The sequence below is a fragment of the Motacilla alba genome, chromosome 4 (assembly GCF_015832195.1).
Source record: "Motacilla alba alba isolate MOTALB_02 chromosome 4, Motacilla_alba_V1.0_pri, whole genome shotgun sequence".
NCBI lineage: Eukaryota > Metazoa > Chordata > Aves > Passeriformes > Motacillidae > Motacilla > Motacilla alba.
In genome coordinates this window covers 32,210,168-32,226,231 of record NC_052019.1, presented here as the reverse complement: position 1 = coordinate 32,226,231, position 16,064 = coordinate 32,210,168, and the positions used below count along the sequence as shown (strand labels likewise).

Below are 16,064 nucleotides of genomic sequence, written 5' to 3'. Positions count from 1 at the left end.
TTGTATGCCTTTGTTTCCTAAAGGAAGAGTAAAAATAGAAAAGTAGTAGGCTAAGGTGAGCTGCAGCTAGATAACTGTTTCTACACAACCTTTCTTCTGTGAGAAATGCATCATTAGCTGCTTGAAATGCCTCAGAAGTTTCTGTTGGTTTGGAAAACGCTTTTCAGTAATGGTGCAAAACCCCTCTGTTATGTCAAAATGGAGCAGTTCAGATCAAGGATGAAAGTCTGTGTTTGGATTTTGAAATTGCTAATGAACACAAATCCATGATTTGGTCAGCTGTGTTCAGTACGGTCAGTAACAAACTCCGTAGAAAGAACTTTCATTCACAGGTTAGTCCCTAGTGAATTTCTCTTGAATAGGGAAGAAATGGTGTGGGAGACATTAAAATATCTATAGGGATTTCATTTATTTCAGCTGTGGCACATAATGCTTTATGGATAGCCTAAACTTTCTGTAATTAGTGATGAAAAAAAATACATCAAAGCCTGCATGTTAAAAAGATAGCACCTCACAGCACAGTTCTTCCACGTGGGCTGAAATGCAGACTCTGCAGGAGCAGAAGCAGCACAAGGCACAGCATTTACTCAGCTCTTCCATTGCCCTCCCCTGGTTTGTGCACAGAGCAGCACTCATAGAAGCCTCAGAGAGTAAAATCCTCCTTCACCTGCGCAGTAAGAGTTGTGATTAGGAATCTAAACAATTTATGTCTGAAAGGAACTGTGGAATAGCTCATTAAACTTTTAAAACCCAGTGTAAATGATGTGTGATGGAGTGCACTCTCAAACTCGTGTCTGGATGTTGCCCTCCTGACTACACCTGTTCATCCTTACAAATCTCAATTTGTAGTCCCTTATCCATTAAGGCAAAGGGATGGTGATCAGTAAGAGAACTTATTCAAATGCTGGAGGTGGGAACAAAAATTTTGTAGGGGGAACCAAAGGCAGTAAGGACCTTATCAGGAACAAGAAAGAAGAAACAAGGCAATAGCTTCTTTCTAAAATGAGTGGAGCAGTAACAGATGTTTCCTTTGGCAAGGCAATCACCAGTATATTTAGGAAATGGACAGTGTTGTTGAAGAACTAAACATGACGAAATTTAAATATAGTTATCTACTTGTCAAGAGGGGAAAATTCAGGCATGGTCCTGTGCTCACTTTATCCCATTAGCATTGACTGCAGATCTACAAATTGCTCACCAAGGTGAGAATCAGATATGTTTATCACTTTTTGGAGGTGCTTTCCTCTCTTCATTGTTTCTTGTAGTCCAGGAGCCTAATATCCTGCTGGTTCCTGATTTATTGGCATTGCATAGTCCTGCATATGTGCCTAAAATAGGTGACCTGAATCTTGTCTGCAGAGTTTAGAAGGGCGCAGTCCAAGAGTATCTGTATCAGCATAAAGTGTGTGGTCATCCAAAGCCACTGGATGTGAGAATTGATATAAGAAAAAGTGGAACCCTGTGATGCTAGGGCTGGAAAGTGGTTGTCATTGAAGATGGCAAGAGAGGTATGGCTGTTACCACAGTTTACCCTTATTTGAATGTTGGAAGGTGCTTGCTAATACGCCAGCTTGGGCATTTTGCAGTATATGCATGCATGGACTTAATGAGAAACAAAGTCATTAGTAAGCTGCCAGCCAGCTACTTAGATTTTGCACTTTGTTAGATCATTGTACTAAACCTATTTCTCTGTCTGACAGTATCTGAGGCTTACTGGGATCATCCCATTAAGGGTGGCTGGAGGGGAAACAGCATTCAAGGAAGTTCTGAATTGGCCTTTGGCCTTTTCCCTGTTAGCTGTGTGTAATAGACACATGTGGAGCCTTCTGGATACATGAACTGCCTGTTGTGCAATAGGTCATGGAGAAAATATGACAGAAATCAGACACCTGTTAAATGAAATAAGAAGGAGAAGAAATATTTTTCTCACCAGACTAAAATTGAGGGATCACATCCTGCATTAGACTTTTTGAGTGGGGCCATTTGGGGTCTTAATTAGCCATCAGCAAAATAATTCAAACAGCACAAAGCATGTGTGATCACAGTAAGTTTTATGCACATGCATCAAGTGAGTAGGAAATGCACCTTTATAAAATAAGAAGGGGTGGAGGTGCTGGGGAAGGTGGCCGTGTTGTTCCATTAGGACTTGAGTGCTGGGAGTAGAAAGGGGTCAGCACAGGAGCCCGCTTGAAGATGTGGTTAGGAGTAGGAAAGAGAGATCTGTCAGGTGACTGAAGATGATGTGCAGAAGCAGTAGGAAGGAGGTGAATGTTAAAACAAGTGAAGAGTTGTGAAAAAGCAGGAATTACATGAAAGTTTTGAAGGAGAAGACAAGGAGCCTAAGAATAGTTTAATGCAGGGATGATGCAGTAAACACAGAGGCTATATTACGATGTAGGTCACATCCTTCTAGGATAATGCACCCAACTCACATTTCTTGATAATGAAGTGATGATGAAGTACAGGAGAGGACACTCAGAAGATGATCTTGAGGAAAAATGTAAGAGTTTATGAGAGATGCAATCCTCTGGGTTGAAATCAACTATGCCTTCTGTTATTAATATAAATACATGTTTCTGATTTTGAAAGACAAAGGTTTAGCTATTCTGTATTTTTCAGAAAAATTCAGACTTGTTTCATACTTTACACATCACTTTAGCTGGAACACAGAGGTGATATCTGTTCATTTTCCTTAACCTTGATCAGAACACTTGAAAAATTATTCTTGGAGTTTTCATACTAGTCAAGGAGAAAATAGGTGAGGAGCGCTGAATGTATACTTGGAGAAATTGCCTATTTGTCATGCTAACTATTCAGTATGGTCAAAATAAAAACAGATTTCTGTCAAGTAAAGCAACTAGTGATGATAGTATGATAGTTTCCAAAAGCCTGAACATAATCCCTCATCCAGAGAACAGATTTTGCTTTGAAGAAAATGGAGATTAAAAGCTTTTTTTTTTCTGTCACAGAAAATACATTAGCCAGAAACTGCAAGCTGGAATGTCTAAGTATCATTCACAACCCCCTACAAAGGCTGCGTAAATCACTAGTTATTTTAGAAATGTAAAGCATTTTAAGTCTCTTGGAGAGCTGCAGCAGCTGCTGATGCTGAGCACTTTTAGTTACCTGGCATGCTGGGAATCATACTTTTTTTTTTTTATTCTTTTAAATTATATTTATTTGAAGAATATCAGCAAGTAGAAAGTCTAAAGGGATATGGATACAAAATATCTTGAAGGCATATTTTGAAATTAATTTCAGTTAAAGTGGTCCAAGTTCATGATATTAGTATAATAAATTTTTCAAGAGTTGAATATCTTAGGAGCTTATAAAAACACACAAGAATTTTACAGAGGTAGGTGTCAGAAGTGGACTTTTAGCTTTTCTTTTTTTCACCATAATGATTGGAAAATTAGAAAGCCTTACAATATCAGGCTAGTATGTAGAGTGCAAACAAGCCAGCTGTAGATGTATAAATGCCAAAATCTTGGACTCCACACTTGAAGGAGGCATTGGTCTCTATGGGTATGTTGATGAATAATTTGTGTTTAAGTACATTTATTTTTAGGTGGTTCCTAAAACTTTGTTTCATACATTTGGGAAATACGACATTGAAAATTAAATGGAGATTAATTAAAATTAAATTTAATTTAATCTTGATGCATAAATATTTTGTAGTGTACTCATTTCTGCTGACATCTCAAATAGCAGTATTAAGGTTAAGAAGCAATTGACCATGCAGATTTAGGAAGAGTAGGGAATATTTTTCCAAAGATATTTTTATTAAATAGACACCTATATTTGTGATTTGCATGTGTTTAGTGATTGTTGTCTTTGGATTAAATGAGTGTGAATTATATTTTTAGGGATCCAGTGTCTGTAAAGCTTTAAAAGAATGGATGGTTCCTAGGGAAAAAAAGACTCCATTTTGTCTTTTACAGTGCAAATGACTGAACAGCTTCCAGGAATTATAAAGTGAAAATATAATAAAACTAAAAGTAAACAGGCATGTCCCTGTAGGACAGTTGGAATGCATGCTTAACAAGTGAGAAGTAAATTACTTGTTAAAGTTCTCTCAGGTTTAATAACACAGTGTGGTATCAATACCAATATGGAATGTGATTTAATCTGCTTGTGTTCCTTTAATACTAAAGCATGTTGCCCATAGACATCAGGAAGAGATAAGATCCTTTTTTTTTAATGTGTGTCAGTAGAGCAATTTACTCTTCTTTTCTCATCTGATGTAGTGCATACTTTAATTGTTAAAAGCCATGTGTTACATTGTTTAACAAGAGGAATTTTCTAACTCTTGCTTTGATTTAACACACAAGGTTAAGAAGCTGAAGAGAGAACTGTCTCAGATGAAGCAAGAGCTGCTGTACAAGGAGCAGGGCTTTGAAACACTGCAACAGTGAGTAAATGAAAATAGTAGAAACTGACTTAATTCAGTCACCAGATTTCTTTTCTTTGGCATGGAATTGAATCTGTTTTATCTGAGATAATTTTTGTGAAGAAAAAGGAGAATCTAATAACTCTGTTGGAAATGGGAAATCTGTGGAAATGGCAGCCCTTTTGTGCAAGTGTTAACATAAGAAATTTGTCTCCCCTCTTATTTTTTCCCATGGAGTAGCTTGTGTTGCAAAAGAGGCAGGAAAAAGGGCAGTGGTCAGGGGACCCAAGGACAAAATTAGCTGCTTGGTGCGTCCGATTAAAATTTTTTTTTTATTTTTGAAAAGGTACTTAGGTCTTTCTTTCCTCTTTCCCCACCTATGAGCTCAAAAGAAAGAGAAAGGTGCTGTTCTTGGAGGTAGAAATGGTACACAACTCTGCAGGGTTGGAAATTAGTCACAATTTGAGGATTAGAGACCCGCCTTTCTTTGTTCCAGTTGCTGGGATGCCTGGTGTCCAAAGGGCTGATGCTGAATCGGGTGAGCTTTCTGGGTATTTAACCAGTTAGATTATTAGGGAATTAATTTTTTTTCAGTCTAAGAACTCCCTGCTGCTCCTGCCTTACAACATTAGGTCCTAAAATATTAAACATTACTGGAACTGTCACCATAAAGAACTTGCTGCACAGGAAACCTTGCTAACAAGTGTGTTTTCTTGAGTGAAGTGAAGAGGAATTTATTAATGCTAGCTGTTTTCCTCATTGTGTATGTACCCATACATTAAGGACACATTTCCACAGTAAAATGCTGAGCTGCTTGCCCTTAGTACACTAGTTCCAGCAGCAGAAGCAATCCTCAGCACATTAGGAAGATGCCAGTTAAGCTTCTATCCTCCTTCATTTTGACCAAAACAGAAATGTAAGATTTGTCTGTTGCTTAAATATATACAGACCAGCAAGGGTAGTTGATTGAATTTAACCATGAATCAGATCTCATTTGCAGTAAAATTTAAAAGAAGAAAGACATATTGATTCTAAAGCTTAAGGTAATAAAAACTCATGCTGCTGTCCCAGGATTAAAGGTTAGCCAATCATGCTGGTTTTATTATATTAATTCAACAATGAAGTATTGTTTTAAAGCAGCTTGCTCACAAGCCATTTTGATAGGAATCCAAAGCATGTTTCAGAAACTGTCAACAGCATTCCACAGAAACACAATGGACGTTTGTTTTTAAAATTCAGTCAGCCACTTTCAAACAGCACTAATCCCATTAATTTAAAACAGGATGATGGAATATCTTATATATCAGAGATCCTTCGTGTCTATCTTAATTACATACAGAATAAAGCAGTAGCAATTTGAATGTGGCATGTCATATTACTAGACAGCATGTGGTGTATTACCCAACCGTTCATTCATGATCCCAATTGTTGGTGTATCCTGTATCTATTTGACCTTAGCAACCTGGTAAGTTACCAAAAATTGAGAGTTGTCAGACAGTAAGTGCCTGCCTGTGAAAGAGTTTGAGGAACTTTTAAGCTAAAATAAATATGTCCTTGAATAGGAATGATTGCCAAGCCACAGAGGTAATTTCCTTACACAAATTCAGTTTCGTTTTCACAAAAACTGGAATGTAGGAAAGGAGAACAGACATGCTCACAGCTTTACAGACTGCTTTAGAACTTTGATATTTTTGTGGCCAAAACTTTAAGAAAAATAGAATACAGTTACAGGTGTTTTGTGCAAGTTGCTGTTCTTGCTGGGGATGTTCATGATCGTTTCTGGTTCGTTCATTCCTCACTGACAAGGCTGTTAAGTTCCAGCAAAGATGATGGATGATGATAAAAAACAGAAAACCAATTGTATTATACAAGAATATATTCTCTACTAAATGCTTGATTTTTATCAAGATGGCTGTTGATTGGTTTTAATTTTTGAAGCACAGCTGCAGTCATTTTCATGATGCTATGAAATACTCTGTTAAACTAGAGACCATAGAAATGTGTTTACAAACTGTAGTTCTTGAAGGAAATATGGAAGTACTAAAATGAGTAAGCTTTTTATCTCTAAGTTTAGGGTAGCCATTTATTATTTTCAGGTTACAGTTTCTAAAATCATTGGTAGTTCAGCAATTTAAGTTCCGGAATCGTCCAATCTATGACATATGGTATTAATTATCCAGAGATTTTGTGAATAAAGAGAGCCTGGTGACTGGCTGAGCAGAACAGCTGTTCCAGACAGTTAATGCCCAGGATTAGAGTGAACTGGAGGGAAGCTGAGACAAGCATGGTGCTGGTTATGTTTCTGCTCAGAAAGGCCGATTAGTACCAAGAAGCCAGCCTGTCTGCCTGTGTCCCATTGTGAGTTTGGGTGGAAGGATACTACTTGAAATAAATTCTGCTTCTGTAAGGAATACAAACAGATATTAGTATTAAAGGTGTATCCAAAAGCTGCCTTACGCTGCAGAGAGTTATGGTGGGAATGGGAATTTTGACAGTATTGGCAGCAATAACTCTGTGCTCATTGATATTTTTGCCAAGGATTAAATTGTGTTCAAATGGAGATTTCAATGTCATTTTTCCTTTGCATGCCTGTTCAAAGAAACGGTATCTCACCTCCTTCCCTTCTGTTCTCTAACTCTGCTTCTGCCTGAAGTGGAACAGCAGAGACATTGGTATGATTTTCTCTATCTGCTATTAATATTCTGTCTTTCCACAGAATTGACCAAAAAATGTCTGGAGGCCAGAGCGGGTATGAGCTGTGTGAGGCCAAAGCCATCCTGAAGGAGCTGAAGTCCATCCGAAAGGCGATCACTTCAGGCGAGAGAGAAAAACAAGATTTAATGAAGGTATTTTGGATGGGTAATGGAAGTTTTGTGTGGATTTGTTTTAACATGACTCACTTCCCCAATGATAAATACTTAGTATTTTATACTTCTAGGGGATTCTCAAAACTCTTTGGGCCAAACTGGTATTAAAATTAATTTTCAGATGCAGAAACTGAAGCCTGACATTCCAGAAATGAAGTGACATTCCTAGTTCAAAAACTGCTCTGTGTCAGAGAATATAGATTTTTTTGGAACTTGAATTAAGGTGTAATATATATGTTACCTCTAAAGCACAATTTAGAATATTAAGCAGACAAAATGGATATATTCTGAGATGCCTGACCATTTTGTAAATCAATGAAAGTTTTCCTAAAATAAATTGTCCTATTTCCATATTTGAAAGAGATTTCCTTTTTAGTTTATTTTTTCAGCAAAACTCATAATTGGTTGACAAATTAAAAAACACAAACAAAGTCCCAAAACAGACACAAACCCAAATGAGTAGCTTTTACATTTTCACAGGTGTTGGTCACCCTTAGTGTCACCTATCAATGACTTGATTAAAAGGATGGGTTGCTTAATTTGAAATAAACCCGGAATTTTTATTGTGGAGTCTTTTATTTAAATATCTTTGGAGATAAACTGGTATAAACATGGTAAAGTGCAAAGGAACTTTAATGCCACTTCCTTCTCTAATTCCTGAACAGAGTCTTGCAAAGTTGAGGGAAAAATTCAATGTTGGCCAAACCACTGAAACATCTGAACCGAACTTGAGTTCCAGCTCTGTAAACTCACAGCTGTGTTTGCCTAGACAAACTCTGGATACAGGGTCTCAGACTGACATTTCTGGTGAGGTGAGCTTTTTTCCATTTTGTCCAGTGTGAAGAGAAATTGAAGAAGAATGCTAGTGTTAATGGAATTGGAATCAAATGGCTGTTCACTGTTACATATAGCATATATGTGTATATTTGTTTCACAGAATTACTTACAATCACTCACACTAGAATTTCTTCTCTGATTTTTTGCTCTTGAATTTTAAATCAAGATTCAGATGAACTTTATACATTTGTCACAAAGCATTTATGAAAATCTGATTTAGTCAAATAGTTACAGTACAGTGAAGTTCAGGAGAGGTGGATAGTATTTTTTGATCTGTCTATAGGATATATATCACCTTACAGACCTATTAAATATGGAGATGATTTTTTTTTTAATTTTCAGGAAAAAAGATCTCAGAATTAAAATGCACAATTTCATTTCACACAGCTGAAAAACTGTTCATGGAACAACTTGTTCAGTGATTTAGTAAAACCTTGTTTCTCTGATATTATATTTTCTATACATGGAAGGCTGTATGATTTTGATACCTTCTTTGAAGTTCTCCAAGCTAAGGTTGTAAGAAAGAGAGTGTACAAGGTTTTCCAGACAAAGAGCTTGTCTATGTTTTGTAACAAATTTATTAAAGTCTAACTTCAACATAGTCCAACACTGACATAGCTCTAAATTCTGAGTTCAACAGAATTCATAGTAGATCAGAATTTTCAGTGCAGTCGCAGCAAGACTTCTTTGAAAATGCTCTGGCTTTACAGTGATGGAATATCCGCACTTGATAGTTCAGTAGCTAAAAATGTATAAAGTGGCGCAGGAGAAAACAGCACTGTTTTGTACAGCTGAGTAGATGAGAAGTAGGCATTTAACAGCAAGCGTGGGGCTGGCTGCAGGGGCAGGGTGGTAGTTTTCTTTTTCTTCAACTTGTAATTTTTCTAGCCTCTGCCTGGGTTTTGTTGGTTCGTTTAAAAGCTTTGCACGGTAACGAGGCTACTTTTTTTGTTTGGTTGGTTTTGTTCCCTCAACAGATCGGAGCAAGAAGTAGATCGAATTTAGCAGAGAAAGTCAGACTCAGTCTGCAGTACGAAGAGGCCAAGCGAAGGTAACGGGGGCGGTGGGACCGTGCGGCTGCAGCGCGGGGCCGGGAAGCTGCCGGTGCCCGGGAAGCTCCTGCTGCCCGGGAAGCTGCCGGTGCCCGCGGGGCCAGGAAGCTCCTGCTGCCCGGGAAGCTCCTGCTGCCCGGGAAGCTGCCGGTGCCCGCGGGGCCGGGAAGCTCCTGCTGCCCGGGAAGCTGCCGGTGCCCGCGGGGCCGGGAAGCTCCTGCTGCCCGGGAAGCTGCCGGTGCCCGCGGCTCCAAGGCCGGGCTCGCAGCGACATCCAGCGGCGGTGCTGCCGGGGCCTGCAGCGCTCGGCAATGCTGCGGCTGTTCCTTAGCGCTTAACTGGATGTGCTGTGAAACAAAATTAAAACACTGACAAATTACTGGCTGTTCCAGGATTAAGGGAATAGAGCGAGCTGGCTTTCTGAGGAAAGCAGTCGCCAGGTTATTTATGTCCATTATATCCTCCTTCAGGATCATAATTTCACTTTACTATACCACTGAAGGCTCATCAGTTTTAGAGTTGCTTCAGACTTCCAGCGCAGATTTAGTAGGCTTAATTATTTCTTTTTTCCCTTGGGACTTTAGATAATTTAAAAACTTGTTATCACTACGGGTTGGCTTTTTTTCCCCATTAGTTTAATTTGAGGAGAAAAGAAGTCAGGAGCTGCTCCACTGATGGATGTGGAATGCCTTTCAAATAAAGTTCTGTGGTGCATGCCTGTGAAAGTGGTGCCATCTTGATGAATTGCCACAGCGCTGAAAAATGGGCATCAGAAAGCAGAACATTCAGGATTCGAATGACATCTTCTGGTGCACCAGAGGTGCTGCAGAATCCCGGGGCAAGATTTACTATTGGGATAGTACTCTTGTGTGGTATTATTTTCTAATACTTGTCGGCAAATTATTTGTCAGATATTCAGAAGCCGTATTGCTTTTGTTGTGGACATTCTTTGTAATTTAAGGGAAATAAAAATCTAAGCACTATTTCAAACCCAAAGCTTTGGGTTTTTTTAACTATGAAGAACTAAACAAAGCAACAAAATAAAAAAATAGCATTCTTCCCCAGATGAAAACTGTGCCTAGAATGCCATTTAATCTGAGATTTAAATCGTATTTCCGTTTGAAAACTGTGGCATGATCATTAAAAAAACTACAAAAATAAATCTGCAACTTAGAAGTACCAAGTAACGGCTTAGTTGTTTTTAAGTTTTAAAGGCAGGAGTCTGCATGACTGGTTTTTTGCCTAATTTCAAATGTATACTTCCTCCTGCAGGGTAGCAGCTACCATCCTTACCAGTAACAACAGTAATCCTTTATATGCTCATCATGGATCATAAAACCTCATTGTATAATCCACACATTCATCAGAGAACACCAAGGCTATTGTGTTTGTTCAATATTGAACATGTATTATTTTGGCTCAGAATCATCATGTACATAACGTTAATTGTCAGGTGGTCACTTAGATGGAGATAGGTGGCTTTGTTTCTCGGGCATAATTGATCCAAAACCTGATCACCCTATGTTTTAATTGTGTCTTGATACCAAGAAGTCCCAGCATTGCATTTTATCTTCCTTTTGTAGGAACCAAAAACTTCCTCAGAGTAACTCAGTTCTCCACTTCTATCTTGGGGTGTGGGGAAAAGAGAAAAAAAGAGAAACAGTATAGTGCTCAGAGTATGGAGTACTGCAGCACAGGCTCGCTCTTTCTCACAAATTACTTAGCCAAGAACATGGGTTGAAATTTCAATGTATGTAACTTGGAATAATGAAGATACATACCAGTTTGCACATGAAGTTCAGTACCTAATTATGCCCCTCCAAGTATTGTGGCCACTGTAACCATCTCTGTAATTTAATAAGTGTTGACCATCTTCTCTGAAATACTAAATATGCAAATTCTCAATTATTTTGTGGTAAAATAGCTAAGATGAAGAGAGGATCTTGTAAAGAGGATCTTGTAAGTGAACATCTCTACTTGAAAATTATCAGATAATTTTGTACATTGCAGATTTGACATTGCTTAGCCATCAGAATGTCTTGAAGAGGTGGAGTATTCATAACTATGCTGAATTCAGTTGCAATGGTTATTCAAAAGGATCTGACACAGCATGCTGACAATCCTATCCCGATGTAGTGAAGATCTGTCTAATATTCCTTTTTGGCCTGTTGTGGCATCCCACCCTTAAGGGGGAAGGAGCACCCACGATTCATAGATACCCACGGTCAAAAAGGAATTACAGAAGTCAAAGAGTCAGCAAAAACTTATGAGCTCGTGTCAGTAAATTATACACACAGCCTGGAAATTGGGATGTCAGTCCCTGACCTCCTAGTATAAGCAAGTGGTGATGGATTTTGAATAGGAGGCAGGATGAAATTGGAAAGGGAGAGAAAAGAAGAAAGAGAGCAAGGAAACAAACAAACATCACCAGCCCTGGCCCCAGCCTCAATCCATCTGATGGGGTGTCCAAGGTCCTGGGGTGCCTGTGGGGGTACCTGTTTATAGCCAAGCTTTCCCTGCCCTAGAGTTACATTTCTCACTTTCTATGCAAATTAGCAATCATGAGCAGTCTGTTCTTCCAGACCTTTCTGGAAATGGGTTGAGGGTTTCAGGAGCTTTGGTGGTTTTGATCTCCTCACTACTGCAATGGGAACAGCAGTGGCACGAACTCAAACTGTTGAGTTCATCTCTTTTCTCTTTAGGCAGCTACTGTTGTATTGCCTTTTTCTTTAATTGCTTAGAAGAGCAATGCTTTTGTCTTAAGATTTGCTAAAGGGAGCACCTTGCTGTGGTGCACATTCTTTCACCGTGGCCGTGTCTGTTTCTGAGGAGCCGTCAGCCTCCCACAGCATAGGCAGAAATCCATCATACTCGTGAATGAGTAAAGCATGGTGCCACTGCTATGTTACCAGACAGACTGCTTTCAATAAAGCTTTTGGTAACATTGTGACTTCTAGTTGAACTGGAATAGCAGCAACTCATTTTTAACGCATATGTGTGTTGCTGCTGGTCTCAGTATGTGGCCTGATTCTCTGGCATAGTCCGTGTTCTTGTGAAACAAAACTAGAAGTAGGGCCTTGAGTATAAAATGTTGTTATAGCCTGATATGTTTCAAAATATTGTATCACTTCTCTCTTTCCTGGGCTTTGTGTGCTGTGTTGGACTCAAGTAAATCTGCTTTGTTTTATTTTAGCATGGCTAATTTGAAGATTGAACTCTCTAAGCTAGATAGTGAAGCCTGGCCTGGAGCACTGGATGTGGAAAAGGAAAAACTGATGCTAATCAATGAAAAAGAAGAGCTTTTAAAGGAGCTTCAGTTTATTACACCACGCAAACGTACTCAAGATGAGCTAGAGCAGCTGGAAGCGGAAAGGAAGAGGCTTGAGGAAGAGCTGGTGTCTGTGAAAAGCACACCCAGTCAAGCACTTGCTGAAAGGTAAGTGCTTGCTTTTTGCTAATATTAAATGCTGTGTTCTGCAATGCAACCTTTGTACTCATTGCAGACCCTGAACTATGCCTTGATGGGCTCTTTTCCTTCAGTGACTGTTCTATGTAGGTCTTAATTAAATTTGTTATTAGCCCAATGGGCAGAAAAACAAAGAAGTCTTCAGTACTGTGAGAGAATGTGAACACCCAGTATCTGCTCTGCAGTATCAGTTGCTCTGCATTTGTTACCAGCATGAAAATGCCTGTGACAGATGTTAAATAACTGAGGAATGTCAACACACCAGCGGGGAGGCAATACATCACTCACTCGTTTCTGATAATAGCTGTAAACGGTTTGAACTCAGGTTACAAAGATTATCTTGATTGTTGCAACATCTGAAGCCTTTCATTGGGAGTTTTATTACAAACAAAAATGCAACCAAAAGGGGGAAAACCCCAAAAAGTTCAGATGAGAAGGATAATTGCTGCAAAACTTTCCCTAACTTGCTGCTACCTAACTAGTTAGGGAAGCTACTCTCACAATAAATTGTTTTTAGCTGTATTCAGAGTTTGAGAAAATCAAAGCTGACTGTCACAAATGGACTTTTCATCAGCTGTAAGTGGAAATAAATTTAGGGGCACCTCTAGCCCACATAAAATGCAATAAACACAAAATGTCATTGTGTGTATCAGTGTAGTATGCCTTACTGAGGTAAAACAATCAGCGTTGTGTGCCTTTCTTACTTCACTCTACTAGGAAATGCCTGCTGTTGCTCCAGTGTGCTGTATGGCCAAATTCCTGTTATAGGATGAGAAGCTGAGTCCTAAATTGTAGCTGAGTAACAAGGAAGTTTTTTTGCTTATGAAGTACAAATGTGTGTATTACACAAGATTTTTTTAAACATTTTTACACTTTCTAATAGTTTAAACTGCACTATATTAATAATCCAAATACGTTTTAGAAGAAGGGAACTATATTTTCACAGGAGAAGCTACCTGCTGTAATGTAAATTGAATGTAAGATTCTGATAATATGCTGTTGTATAGCTAAATCTTGACTCAAGCTATAAATAAGTAGCTGGTGTCTGAATTTTGTGGTTGGGATTTGCTTTAGTGCAGAGTAAGTTCTGCACCTGACTGTTTTCCCATACATGTCAGTTGCCAAACTTCGAGTACCAAGGGCAAGTAAAATTGTGCCCCATTGTCAAGAAGAAATGAATTTTCCATGCGTAGTGACAGAATGAGTTGTTAGAGCTTCCTTTTCCCCCCTCTCTTTTCCTCAGACTTTTTTCCTTTGATTTTTAATCCTGAAAATATGGAGTATTTGGGCTTTATTTCCTGAAGTTAATGTACGGTATGTTGTGCACTGCTGGTTGAAGTAACACTTACAGTAGCTTCAGGGTTGCTTTTTTCTTATTCCAGTGAATCTCCAGTGAATTTCTAGCTTCAACTGTTTATATTAAAACTGTCTCCTTTGGTGACTTCAGAGCACATAAATTCTTTCACACAAGGCTATTTTGAGGATTATTTCTGGTTTGTATACTACAAGCATAAAGCAAGTCTTCTTTTTCAGGAGGATTCAGATGATGAAACTTTTTCTGAAATGTTAATTTTAAAAGAATACATTTAATTGTACCAGATCAATCAACAGGATTTTGTTCCTTGGAGATGAGGGAGATTCTCCTCTCCATTCTCAGTGGAGAAGCTATGACATCTTCAAATTATTGTGCTATTGTTGCATTACCATTTTCTTCTATGAGGTTTCATGAATGCTTTCAATTTGCAGTGTTTTCACAGGTATTGATAATGAAGCAGCAGTATAAGAAGCTGTGGATTGTGCCAGAGCTTAACGCAATGAGGGTTCTTTCATTTGGTTTAGTGGTTTGGGTTTTTTTATTTCTAAAGGGAAAGAAACAGGAGACGTGCTCTGACTTAAAACAAAAACATTATAGCATAGCCTTGGGTTATTTTGGAGCAGGATGCTGAAATTGCCACTAGTAGATGTATGTGGATTCAATTTACAGAGGAGGGTGTAGATCATAACATATCAACTTCAAAAAGGCACAGACAGGGCATACTCTGGCTGCTTTAAGAAGCCTTAAAGCAACTGTGTAGAAATAACTGGATTGTGGAACTGTTGAGAACTACTTGCTACTTTCTTGCCCCTGACTTCCATTATTGCTTTAGTCCTTGGCAGTATCTCCCAAGTAAATACAGCCATTTGAACAGGTCTGTGATTTAAGTACTTGATTGTGCTGTTGCCTACAAAACGGGCACCAGCTCTTGTGTCTGTCACAAACGTGTCCACCTAAGTTTGCATTGAAAGGTTAGGTATGTGCACATAACCTTTTTTATGTATTTTCTTTAAAGATTCTCTGCCTCTCTCAGCAATGTTACAATCTAAGATCTAAAGAGAAAGATGACTGAAGTCCCTCCTGCAAGGAGGAACAGGTTAATTTAAATAGAAGTGGTGCAAACAGGAGAGACCGAGAGAGGCCCGTGTCAGAACAGATAACACAATGGTTGTTTAGGTGTTTACAAAGGGGCTTTTGGATATTATAGTTCTTGCTTGTGCTATAAAGAGGGAAGGTTCATTACCTGAAAATTTTGGAGGTGGGGTTGTTGGGCTTTTTTTCCATTTGGCCAGATGTAGAATGAAAAAACTTTCCCTGAATCTCAGTTTGTTGTGAGATAATAAAATTACTTCCTGCATTTCCTCAACCTTCCACAAGTGATTCATCACTTGGCTTGTGTTTGTGATTTGTGACTAGCATCTTTCTGACATTAGCCTGCAGGTATTAACAATTGTATTTAATTACTAGTAGATTAAATTACTTCTAGGAAAGAAATTTTTTTCAGGTGCTAAATTGTAAGTGATAAATTATGTTTATCAACCTCCTTAAGAAAGCAAAACAAACTGTTAATTGTGCTTTTGAGACAAAAACCAATGAAACCTTTTAGTTCAGTAGTAGAAATTCATTTGCTATAGTGTCTCTCTCGAGGTGGCTTTTTCTGAGGACTTCAGTCAGAGAAATTCCTAAGCTTTTATTTTTTTCCTAGTCTTCTACCATTAGTAGTTGATCACAGAGCAATTTCTATCCCTCTTCCTTGAGGAAAAAATCACAGTTCACTACTGAAAAGCCACAAAAGATCTAGTGAAGAGCACTGTTGCTTGGGAAAAGAAGGATAGATTAGGCTTTAAAATAAGACAGAAAGCATTGATAAATAGTAAAATTATTGGAAAGAGTGTCTGATACTATAGATGAACATAATTCTTGGTGTGGAAACCTGTGTGTATGTCTTCCTGAGCAAAGAATGAAATACTGTGTATGCTTTTAACAGCCTTAGCAGGTATTGGCAGATGAACACATCACTGCAGTGTGAGAGCACATGTGGCATGGGCAGTGGAGTGGAAATCACACCCTGGCTGACCTCGGGGTAACTTATTCACCTTTGCATAACCCAGATTTGCTCACTGAATGAGCATGGGTG

The 16,064-nt window shown here is 38.6% G+C and overlaps 1 protein-coding gene across 3 annotated transcripts in view; it reads left to right on the top strand.

Annotated features, from left to right (window-relative positions):
- Positions 1-16,064, top strand: part of WWC2 (WW and C2 domain containing 2) — a 95,791-nt gene that overhangs the window by 49,118 nt on the left and 30,609 nt on the right. For all 3 annotated transcript variants that reach the window (XM_038134299.1, XM_038134301.1, XM_038134300.1), the window contains 5 exons: positions 4,332-4,411; positions 7,107-7,236; positions 7,923-8,069; positions 9,072-9,145; positions 12,340-12,582. In XM_038134299.1, the coding sequence (XP_037990227.1) occupies positions 4,332-4,411; positions 7,107-7,236; positions 7,923-8,069; positions 9,072-9,145; positions 12,340-12,582 (674 nt within the window). The remainder of the gene's footprint in view (positions 1-4,331; positions 4,412-7,106; positions 7,237-7,922; positions 8,070-9,071; positions 9,146-12,339; positions 12,583-16,064) is intronic.